Below are 10,784 nucleotides of genomic sequence, written 5' to 3' on the forward strand. Positions count from 1 at the left end.
GATGTCCTTGCCGTCTCCTATACAAGACGGTGCCGAGTCGCCGACTGACACACTGTGAGGTCAATGAAATTTGTACTGGCACGCATGACACAAGTGTGGTGGTTCAGCCCTAGCTCATGTTGCTGTTTTGTGCCTGCACGTTTAGCAGATGGGAAGCGAAAATTCATGATAATGCGAATGTAGTTGTATTTTGTGCAACATGAATGACTAGATGTAATTTGACTGACTACCGTGTCGAATTATATACAGGCTAATACAGCAACCGTAAGAACCGTGCGTTATGGAGCGGGACGAGAAAGAACTATGCTACCAAATGCTCAATCAGACCGGTCGCAGCTTTTCAATGGTTATTGCCACCCTTGGCGATCAATTCCAGTGCGGAAATGATGCTGAATTTTTACTACGTTACGGACTGCTTTTAGAAAAGCTACTAATTAAAAATTACTTTCCATATTGCAGATACTCAACGTGCATTTTCTACTTGGTTATACGCGCACTGGACACGGTCGAAGACGACATGACTATTCCGCTGGACACCAAACTTCTGCTGTTGCGCACCTTTCAACAGAAGCTGTATGTTCCCGGGTGGAATTATCGCGATAGCCGGTCAAAGGATGCCGTTGTCCTCCACAATTTTCACGTGGTGAGTTTCTATATGTGTCATTCAAACTTAAATCTTCAACTGACAAGTGAATTTTGCATGGACATGTTTTACAGATCTCGTCGCAGTTTCGCCGGCTGGATAAGGCCGTCCAATGTGTTATTAGCGACACGTGCCGGCGCATGGCCGCGGGAATGGCGATCTTTCTGGAGAAAGGTTTCGTTATTGACACATTTCAAGAATGGAACGAGGTAGACTGAAAAACGCACACATGCTGTATCTTTCGGGATGCTGATATAGGTTAACATACATGTCGACGTATATGCTCGTAATCACAGTGTGACCTTTTTTTGGTAGTACGGTCGCTGCGCTTCCGGCTTGATGTGCCTCGGTCTGACCCGTCTTCTGGAGCCATTTAAGCCGATTTCTTCCCAACGCGAACAGTTGGCCCATTCCCTGGGCCGCTTTCTGCAGAAAATGAACATAATCCGCGACTTCAAAGAGGACACTGATGACCGGCGCCGTCTATGGCCGCGGGAAGTTCTCGTACGCACCGGCAATACGCATCTTACTGTGGACGATCTGCTCCAAAGAGCAAACCAACAAGCAGCGTTGCGGTGTCTCAACTATCTGATCGGTGATGCCTTGACACATCTTCCGGATGTGCTGCTTTATCTGAACGCGATCCAAACACCCACTGTCTTCCCGTTCTGGGCCATCCCGCAAGCAAGACTTTTGATAGATTGTCTTGAGTGTCGACCGTTTTGACCGGGTTATGTGCTTGTAGGTCATGGCCATTGCCACACTAGAACGTTGCTACAATAACCCGCAAGTTTTTGAGGGGAAAGTGAAGATTCTTCGAGGCGGAACAGCTATGATAGTACAAAACTGCACTGACATGGCAACCACAAAGGACTTATTACGAATCTACGCACTGAAGGTAATTCAATATTATCATGACTAGTTTTGTCGAAGCTGTTTAAAAAAGTTGTTTCAATTACTTTTCTCCAATAGTAAAGCCATCCTTCTTGTAGATCGTGGCCAGAATGGAGTGTGCAGGATCGAGCGATGAGGCTAAAGATTTTCTGGCAGTTTTGAAGACATCCGGCGTTTTGTACTCCGACTGATATTGGAACAGGCTAAGCAGCAGCAGGATTTCGCCAGTCGGTGCCGGAATGTCGATAGTAATGACTATTAACATGGAGGTATTTTGTTGTAAAAGCATTCTGTATAAAAACATCAAACTAATTTGAAGTAATTTCTTAACCTCACTATGGATAAGTTAGTACGGTACTTATACATACGCATTATGCAGTTGATTAATCTGGCCAATTTTCATCCGCTCCAACAATATTTACTGGTACCTTAAACTCACTAATACTCTGTACTTCGCCAGATTCTAATAATATACAATATTATTATTAATTCTCTAATATACCGTAAGGTACGTACGTACGTAACTGTACCATTCAAACCAGTTAGAAGTTGTTTTAACCGTACGTATTGCCTAAAGAGACGTACGATAAGTACTTATCACACTGTCCAGGGTCCAGGCACCAATAAAACTGTAGGACAAGTTGCACGATCAATCCTGCAGCGCGAAATTTGCTCACTTAAATGATGTGCTAACTGCTAAGCAAACCCTGCTTTCTGCCAGGGTAAACTTAATACGGTACCTTGTTCGAACAGGTAAACAAACATTATCGACAGTAGTAATTCGATGCACATCGCCATGAACACTTGCGGTGCCGGTTACGAAGAACCAGTTGAAGATATCATCCATTTTATTGATTCATCGCTTTGCACGCAGTCCACTTAATTTTTGCAAGTGCAAGGTTAACAAAATAAAAAATACAAAAGCCATTTTTGGAAAAGGATTTACCGAAAGAACACGCACACGCTAAAATAAAAATCATCTGCTGAAAGAAATGACAAACCACGGGAGAGTGGACGAACAGTATAATTAGGAACTAGTTCCGCAATAAATCGCAAAATATTAAACAAGGAATGTTCATTGCACAATCCGATCATCCACAGTCCACAAGAACGACGTCCAAGGAACTGTACAGGGAACCACTGAAAACGGCCATGTTGGACTGTCTTCCGGATCAGTATTTGCAGATAATGTAGCAGGCGTGGATGATTCCCGGGATGAATCCGAATATCGTCAACAGGATGTTAATGGCCAGATCTTTGTTGCAGCCGCGCTCCAGGAACACGCCCAGCGGTGGTAGGATGAACGCGAAGATAAACTTGAAGATATCGGTGCAGGTCAACGGCATTTTCAGCTATAAAATTTAAAAGAATAATTTCACCTTCAAATTCACTTATAAAGGTAACATTACTATTTTACTGTTATTTATTTATTTATGTAAGTTAAGTTTATGGCTTCGCTTTTTCGAAATTTCGAATTCTGCAAAATTACGATAATTTCACTCACCTGTTTGGCGCTGGAAAATGGGATTCAGATACAAATTCTGGATACACAGATTACGAGAAGGTTTACCGCTATGCGATTAATCCAAAGAAAGCAGATCTCGGATTAATTCAGATAGAACTACTGGTAAGTAAACGTATCTCAGGAAAAATTCAAAAATGCGCAAGACTTCGAAACACCCAGTCAATCTTGTTCTGCTTGGAATATAGTACTTAAACTTTCCCCGGAATCACAAAAATAATACAGTACAAGTGAAGTCTCTTCGGCTGTTAACTCATCGGTCTGTCTTGTTAACAAACATTTTATAAAGCTTCCCGGTGATTCAGCATTTGGGAATCTGCCGACAAGCCAGATTGGTCGGTTCACTGATAAAGGTGTAAGTACGTGAGTACGTGATAGTATCGACCGGATCAACGCGTATAAAATTAAACACTACAGTAATTTCTTCTGTTGAATACAACCTAACGTACACATTCATATCCGGTTGATACCTGAATCCTGATCTACTCCGCTCAACCAGGCATGAATGATATATTAAAGGGCATCAGTACAAGGAAATACTTATCGTTAGTAGCTAATGGTAAGTAGACTCGTAGTAGACCAGCATTTAGGGTATACTCGTATTAAAAGCGGAGTACACTAACTGTAAATAACAAGATGAGCACGGATGAATATTGGCTTACGACTGGGCAGATAGACGAGTTTAAAATTCAAAAGTGCAGTGTGTTCGATGAGACAGTAGTTATGATTTCATAGTTAGCAGTTATGCCTGTATTCAAGGAAGCAGTAGTTATCAACAGATGGTCTTCAGTTTATTATATTTAACTGGTGACAGGGAATGCCCTGGGGTCAATTTGCGTTTGTGTCAGCTGAAATTTTTCCTGTTTCTGCGTTTAGATTGGTGACCAGTCAACAAGCGGACGTTTACTGGCATTATATATTACGTTAGCAGTTTGCACTTTTTCTTATGAGTTGAGGTCGATTAGGCCAATATCTGCTGCGAGGTTCTTCAAATGTTGACTTTTCGCCATTAAAGTTTCTTTCGTTTGTGCCTCGGCTGCTCGTTTTCGTTTTATTTTAAAACTAACTGAATCATTCGTTCACTCGGTATGTGGTCCACAAAAAACGCAGAAGCGAAACCAAAGCTGTTTGTTGTTAAACACTGATTTGCCCGTGGTGAAAAACAAGCGCATGTTAGCCCTATGGCATCCATGGCAACAAGCCTTTGAGTGACCACTGGGCTTATCCTACTTGTGAGAGTAAAAAAACCACTAGCTTTGTGTTACTCTACGTTTTGAAAAGATTCTGTGAAAATTTAAAGCTGCAAAATCGGCTCAGTGGAAGCCGAGAACATAGGTAACAAAGAGGACAGGCAGAAAACCTGCAAGAGATGTACAGTATTCATATAACAACACATTTGGCGTGGCAAGCGTAAAATCCATAAACCATTCCTCAGCAGAAACAGGCATCTTCGGATAAAAACTATTATAGTTAGTATCCAAAAATTCTGTGGTGTTAAAATCATTATAGCGTTCTTCCCAAAGAAATGGTAAAATATGCAATAAACAAAAACGGAAAATTCTGTGCAAAGTATTGTACAAAATAAACATTCAAATCACTGACAGAATTCGTTCTAGGATGTCCAACTCGGTTTTCGCTTCTCGAAAAATGCGCTGATTCCTTCCTGGCAGTCATCCATTTTCAGGTTCTTGAGCATTGTCCTTTCCCCGTCCCTAGCAGAAGCAGCAAACAGTACAGTCGCCACTACACAAACACTATGATACAAATACAAATACTACCAAAATAATATCAATCAGTATTCGAAAATCACCTGTACGCCGCAGTTCGATCCATACCGCGTTGCCGGTTCAGAAACTCTTTCCCGAGTCTGACTACCGCTGGGCTCTTCTCACAGATCCGATTGGCAATTCGAAGCGTCTCCTCTTCCAGCTGACTTTCTTCCACAACCGATGTAACAAGCCCGCACTGCAGTGCTTCTACGAAAGTAAGAAAAGAAAGCAATGCACACGCTGATGTACCAAAATTCAATCTAGATAAACTGCTGTATATCTTCTATTGTAGCAGACTTTCTACTCTAGGTGTTACAATACAGTATTAAGTTTACCCTGTAAGTTTAACAGCTTGCTTGAAGTGTAAGTGTAACAGCTGTTTCATTGCAAATGGTTAGCAGTGAGTATTCCATAAAATACGGGCAATTAATAATCAAATGGATAGAATTAGTCTCTACCAATAAATTACAACGCAATAAACACACCCTGTGCGGAGATGGAATCACCGGTGTACAGCATTTTCGCGGCTACCTTCTTCGGGATGGCACGTATCAATGGAATGCTCGGCGTCGAACAGAAAAGTCCGTTACTGACCCTAATAAAAGAATTCGATTGTTTACTATTAAAAATCAGTTACATAATATTCATTTACCCCGGAGTGGAAAACTGTGATATTTTGCTGGCGACCACCTGTGTTATGAAAATAAGTAATTGAAAAACTGATGTAATGCACGTGTTAAGCATAAGCTACCGGCCGAAAATACATACAAAAATTACATACAAAACAGACTCCCACATAAAACTCACGATCACATATTATGTACATTACCATAATTAAAAATTAAATAAGCTGCAATAATTATTAATAAACTAAAAACAGGTTATCTGGGCAATAAAAAGTCGTACAAATGCAATTAAATATTTATGTTACGCTTGCAATATGCACGATGAAACGGCCAGCGAACACGAACCATATCGCAGCTAGCAACAAGCTGACATCCGGCTGCGGCAGCAACGCCATTTACCACGGCCAAAACGGGAACAGGAGCATCCTCAATAGCACACATTAGCAAGGTACACGTGCTGAAAACTTTTTCGTGATGCAGTTTTCCTGTGTCCGTTTTCTACGATGAATAATTTCAAATTTTTGTACAAATCCCAAACAACAGATGAGACATTTCAGCAATTAGACTTCCGCCTCTCTACTGTAGAACTAATACACATTACTGAGGTAATTTCGCCCCAGCGGTGGTAGACGTGACGACATCAGAAATATTCTCGCGGTATGCAACGACGACGACTGGACGTCCTTCAAATTACTTATTATTATTGTCTTACGGTTTAGTATACAAATAGTTCTATTATCTCGCATTTCCTGGCATCTTTTGCAAAATCCCGTACCAGTTCCTTCAGATCATGTCCAGATGAAAAAACCGGTCCGTTGGCTGAGAGAACGATGAGCCGCGGATAATCTTTATCGTCTTTCAGATGCCGTAAAATTTCCTCCATCATCTCCAACGACAGCGCGTTCCTGCAAAACAATTCGGTTATTTGCCTCTTTAGTTCATGTATAGTAGATTTTTTGTGAACTTATTATTACAGTGCACCTCTTTCTGGGATTATTGAGAACGATTCGCTTGATCCCATTCTGCGAGGACACCAGACACAATGCGTGTTCGGAGCTCCGAGGAGAAACCGCGGACGGCAGTGTTTTTGACACTGGTTGAGTTGCAAACCCACAACGCAAAACCGACATCGGAACGGATGTGAAAGCGCCATTTTGGATGCTTCTGCGGACAGGGGAACAATTTGTTGGATAATCGTGAGGGTTGACATTGTCAACTTGACACTGCCAAGGCACAATCTTTTCGCGCTTCACAGGTATGTAAATGTAGCTAAAAACTTACGAGTGAAATGGTAATCGCGTCCTGAATGCAACAGTTGCGGTACGGATGACGCTTTTGGAAAACATAGTCATGGAAGACGATAAGGGATAATTATCACACCTTGCAGGAGATAACGTAAATACTTGGTTTGTATGAACTTTGCTTGTATTCATACGCAATCCGCGATATCTCCAGTGTGAGCTGTAACCGTAAAAGCAGAATGGGCTGTGAAGCACTGCAGACGTACAATATGTACGTATTAATGGAAGTATTTGTAATTAGTTACCGAAGAACAGTACAGTAAGTAATTAATTGTTTGAAGCATGAATGAAGTCAACACGTTAAAATTTGAAAACGAAAAACAGCTGATTACTCGTACGCAGTGCGTACTGTACCAGAATGTTTACGTAACCGCCTCCGCCGACGTTGAGGAATTGTTTTGTAACTTTTGTTACAGATCGTTACAGTATCTGTATATTTCGTTATCATGGCTCATAAATGTACCGCCCATGGCGCTCACACAGTTAAAACGTGCGAAAAGATGTTATCAGCGAATAACTTTCCAAAACAACTAAGATTTTCATACTCGTAGACATATGTAATTATATAACCACCTACAGCGTTTGTACGAACATCGAGTATTTTTGTTGAAAGAACTATTACATTTCCCAAAAAAGATTTCGTAAACGCGTACAGATACTCGTACTGCGGTAATTTAACGACAGCATATCACCACAAAAGCACCGGAATCAGACACATCACAGATTCACAGGTAGAAAACCGAGAACGGGGACCGGAAAATGGGAGACAAAGCACAAAATTCCGAGCAGTCGCAATCAGTACATACACAAAATCTGCATCACTCCCAGCGTCGTGCACACCACCGACAACACCTGCGGTCCATAGGCGAAGTAATCCTGTGCCAGCCCACTGATAAACGAACTGGACAGCCGGCAGAATGATCCCACAGACTGGCTGGCGCCCATCAGCGCTCCGTGGTGGTCGGGCTGGGGACTGCGCTCCAGTAACTGCGTCATGTGGGCCAACCGGCTGAAGGGTGCCACGAAGTTGACCAGCGACAGGCTAAGAATGTAGATCCACACGTTGGTGGTGGTGGACGAGGCCAGGAGGCCCACGCCGGTCAGAATGGAGGTGTGGAGCATGAGATGATTGTTAGGATACCGCGACATAAGCGAACCGGAAGTGCAGGCCGACCCAATTACGCCGAGAAGGGCTTGCAGAGAAGTCAAGTAGCCGGAGAGCTGGGACGACATGCCGAAGTGCTCTTTAGCGTGCTGCACCTATCTCAACCCAGAAAAATAAACTGGAATACACAAATATAACAGACTCGCAGAGCTGCATCGGCGAAAGAAACCGACAGGTTAGACTTGGACTTGGACAGCGACGCTGAGTTAATTAGTGGTGTTAGCTCTTAATTCTATATTCTGTTTCTCTTTAGTCTTTACCCATTACCCATATTATTATAAAGTGTTTACAAGCGCCCGGTGTTGTTTGCAAAACCTGTAAAATGTTATCTTCAAATAATTCAGCGGAAATCTTATTTTTTCGTTCATAAGTGTATTAAGATTGACAGAGCGTAGTTATTTAAAACATGCTACACGAGTACAGGGCACCTAACTTCAGAAGTAGATTAATATGATCTTTAAAAAAGCGACAAGAAGTAGATTAATATGATCTTTAAAAAAGCGACAATTTACTATCGCGAAGTAATTTAAAAAAATGGATTATAGTGTAACTTACGTAATTCACCCGAAGAACCATGACACTGAAGGAAATGAGCAGCTGCAATAAGAAAATATCCCAGTTGTGGTACAGCGTCCCCCCAAAGTGTCCCTCCTGCTTTTTCTCCCGCTTGACCGCGTTGCCGCGCACATGTACCACCGGCAGGCAGGTGGCCACCACCGTGGCGATGGTGAAGAACGTCATGGCCGTCAGCAGAGCCACCATCTGGAAACCGTTTTCCTGCTGCGCAATATGACCGCCCAGCAGCGGCCCCAGGACGAAACCGGCGTTGGAGATGGTCATGAAGGTGCTGAAGCGGTGCGCGGCAGGAGTGTCAGGGCGTCCGGAGTGTTTGCCGTGGGAATCAGCGGCTTCCTCGGCGCTGTGCAGGTCGGCGAGGTAGGCTTTGCACAATGTCTGGGTGTGCTTGAAGCAGCCGCACAATATGCGACTGAGGAAGAGCAGGGGCAGCCAGAAGGAGAGGGACAGCAGCAGATAGCCCAGGGCGCTTAGGAGTGTGGTGAAGAGGAGAATGCGTTTCCGCCCCATCCGGTCCGACCTGGGTTAAAATTGTCGTCAATGAATAGTTTATTAATGCAGCAGTAAGTCTCAAGAAAAGCAACAAAATTAACCGAGCGCAAGAAACATTTCTCAAATTTTTATTTAATTTGCTGCTTAAATTTCATGTTCTAAAAAATAAAGCAAAGAGCTTGTTATCGCGATGCTGGCCAGGAATCCAATACAGTCTAGGAAAGTTGTTATTATTGTAAACTCACTGGTTCTCATTACCAGTTGCCCACGGTTGGACTGGAGAATAACTGACACACTCCATACAAGGAGCCCATCAGTCCGGCCATGGTGAAGGAGGATCCGACGTCCAGCGACTGCTGCCGGATTAACGGCGTCAGCATGGACACGGCGAAGAGATCGAGGAAGGCAATGAGGTAGATGATGCGGGCGCTCCACTGCGCTGTCTGCGAATCGCTTGACGGATTCGCACGGGCAGGTTCCTCATTATGGAGCTTCTCGTTCAAGGTGCTGGCGCTCTTTTTTCTCCGGTAAACATCCGTTGAAAACATTATCGCAGATTTCGGATTACTTTAGAGTATGGGTGTTGCGTAACAATCTCTACTACCTAATTGTAAACAAAACTGTAAAAACATCAAAACAATGAGAATTTTGTTTCCAATTTTCCTGGATGAACAGCACGGAAAACTAACGTAACCAGCTGCGAGAGCTGGTTGGTTGGGATTAACTTTTGCAATCTGCAGCCACTTGTTAGCGAAAAGATGACACTGGAACGGCGTAAAAAATTTCGTAAAAATTAGTGCAACAAAAAATCATATGATGATAGGAATGGGAAGAAACTACTACTTTGCACATTTGGAACTTAGAGGTTATCATTTCGATTTGCTTTGCGTACGCGTGGTCATCTTGCCAACGTCGCACTATAGCTACCATTTGCCAGTGGTTCTCATGGAATGGATTGCGCTAGTGTTAATTTGTAGTTGGCCGCTACCATGAACTTCCTCCATTACAAAGCACTATAGACTAAAGATGTTATAAAAAGTTCAGTATTTGTCGCTACTGGATGAAGGGGCCGGTACCACTGGACAGGAACACTGTTTAGGCTGAAATAGCTTCCGTGTCCAGTTGAACCGGCCCCTCTCTGTATACAAGTGCATCCTGGTGGGGTGGGACTGTGGGACTCCGACTCAGGCCCGTGGGAGAACAGTTAAGGTCGCTCCGAGTGGTGGCTTCGTCTTCTGCCGAAAGCGTTTAGATCGCTCCGATCTGCTCCTTTCGCGCTGCCTTAGCATAGTTAGCAGTTAGTAGTGGGCTGGATAAAAATAAAAAGGGATAAAGAGAATGGTATTAAACAAATTTGCAAATGGAATTTTAAATGTCGTTACCTCGCGCGCGTTGCTAAACGAGTCTGTGTCTGAAATTAAACTGGTCAGTGAAGTTTGTAAGTCTTATACGTAATATTAATGTATACAAATTCAATAAATCTGAAAATGAAACCGTTGCCTGTAGCAAACTCTCGGTTGATAGTTAAGCACTAGTTTAAGATGGAGGATATAATTACGTAAATAAACAACCAGCGTTGTTTTTGGTGCGGCGTACATTGCAGTATACTCGTAACATTTGGTGGTGCTGGTACCCCGCACGAAAGTGATGCGGAAAAACTATGCTGATTTGGTCGTGTTTCTGTATATTTCCAATTAAACTTTGCGCAAATTTGAGTGTTGCTATAATGTAGTCAGTTGGTCGTCTCTAAATCGCATCCCAGGTATGCGCTCAGATACGGACGTTTCATCGCTTGC

The 10,784-nt window shown here is 43.0% G+C and overlaps 3 protein-coding genes across 5 annotated transcripts; 1 reads left to right on the plus strand and 2 right to left on the minus strand.

Annotated features, from left to right (window-relative positions):
• Window positions 1-136: 136 nt before the first annotated feature.
• On the plus strand, window positions 137-2,016 carry LOC129589107 (squalene synthase-like). Its single transcript, XM_055483640.1, has 6 exons — window positions 137-375; window positions 460-643; window positions 718-852; window positions 959-1,327; window positions 1,389-1,541; window positions 1,636-2,016. The coding sequence occupies exons 1-6, from the start codon at window positions 281-283 to the stop codon at window positions 1,726-1,728; spliced, it is 1,029 nt and encodes a 342-aa protein (XP_055339615.1). The 5' UTR covers window positions 137-280; the 3' UTR covers window positions 1,729-2,016.
• A 2,189-nt stretch (window positions 2,017-4,205) lies between these two features.
• LOC129589130 (enoyl-CoA hydratase domain-containing protein 3, mitochondrial-like) lies at window positions 4,206-7,055 on the minus strand. Its single transcript, XM_055483679.1, has 8 exons — window positions 6,736-7,055; window positions 6,436-6,618; window positions 6,230-6,359; window positions 5,800-5,952; window positions 5,481-5,518; window positions 5,314-5,423; window positions 4,870-5,035; window positions 4,206-4,771 (listed from the first exon to the last, which is right to left on the minus strand). The coding sequence occupies exons 1-8, from the start codon at window positions 6,885-6,887 to the stop codon at window positions 4,672-4,674; spliced, it is 1,032 nt and encodes a 343-aa protein (XP_055339654.1). The 5' UTR covers window positions 6,888-7,055; the 3' UTR covers window positions 4,206-4,671.
• A 268-nt stretch (window positions 7,056-7,323) lies between these two features.
• Window positions 7,324-10,502, minus strand: LOC129589129 (major facilitator superfamily domain-containing protein 9-like). Of its 3 annotated transcripts, XM_055483676.1 has the most exons (5): window positions 10,371-10,502; window positions 10,135-10,297; window positions 9,247-9,592; window positions 8,476-9,016; window positions 7,324-8,015 (listed from the first exon to the last, which is right to left on the minus strand). In XM_055483676.1, the coding sequence occupies exons 3-5, from the start codon at window positions 9,534-9,536 to the stop codon at window positions 7,551-7,553; spliced, it is 1,296 nt and encodes a 431-aa protein (XP_055339651.1). In that variant the 5' UTR covers window positions 9,537-9,592; window positions 10,135-10,297; window positions 10,371-10,502; the 3' UTR covers window positions 7,324-7,550. The 3 variants fall into 3 exon arrangements, with proteins under 3 accessions (XP_055339651.1, XP_055339652.1, XP_055339653.1); XM_055483677.1 differs by lacking the exons at window positions 10,135-10,297; window positions 10,371-10,502 and adding an exon at window positions 10,046-10,099; XM_055483678.1 differs by lacking the exons at window positions 10,135-10,297; window positions 10,371-10,502 and having other exon boundaries at window positions 9,234-9,415.
• Between the last annotated feature and the right edge of the window lie 282 nt (window positions 10,503-10,784).

The sequence above is a fragment of the Paramacrobiotus metropolitanus genome, unplaced genomic scaffold (genome assembly GCF_019649055.1).
Source record: "Paramacrobiotus metropolitanus isolate TYO unplaced genomic scaffold, Prichtersi_v1.0 Parri_scaffold0000033, whole genome shotgun sequence".
Classification (NCBI taxonomy): Eukaryota; Metazoa; Tardigrada; class Eutardigrada; order Parachela; family Macrobiotidae; genus Paramacrobiotus; species Paramacrobiotus metropolitanus.

Excerpts from the sequence above, each read along its gene's own strand:
- LOC129589107 (XM_055483640.1), top strand. The coding sequence starts at position 281 with ATGGAGCGGGACGAGAAAGAACTATGCTACCAAATGCTCAATCAGACC. Across the intron at positions 376-459 it reads ACCCTTGGCGATCAATTCCA|ATACTCAACGTGCATTTTCT; the intron begins GTGCGGAAATGA and ends TCCATATTGCAG. Across the intron at positions 1,542-1,635 it reads TACGAATCTACGCACTGAAG|ATCGTGGCCAGAATGGAGTG; the intron begins GTAATTCAATAT and ends TCCTTCTTGTAG.
- LOC129589130 (XM_055483679.1), bottom strand. The coding sequence starts at position 6,887 with ATGAATACAAGCAAAGTTCATACAAACCAAGTATTTACGTTATCTCCT. Across the intron at positions 6,619-6,735 it reads ACGCGATTACCATTTCACTC|AAGCATCCAAAATGGCGCTT; the intron begins GTAAGTTTTTAG and ends CCCTGTCCGCAG. Across the intron at positions 5,519-5,799 it reads TTGTTGCTAGCTGCGATATG|GTGGTCGCCAGCAAAATATC; the intron begins GTTCGTGTTCGC and ends TTCATAACACAG.
- LOC129589129 (XM_055483676.1), bottom strand. The coding sequence starts at position 9,536 with ATGTTTTCAACGGATGTTTACCGGAGAAAAAAGAGCGCCAGCACCTTG. Across the intron at positions 9,017-9,246 it reads AGTCCAACCGTGGGCAACTG|GTCGGACCGGATGGGGCGGA; the intron begins GTAATGAGAACC and ends ATTTTAACCCAG. Across the intron at positions 8,016-8,475 it reads TGGTTCTTCGGGTGAATTAC|GTGCAGCACGCTAAAGAGCA; the intron begins GTAAGTTACACT and ends GGGTTGAGATAG.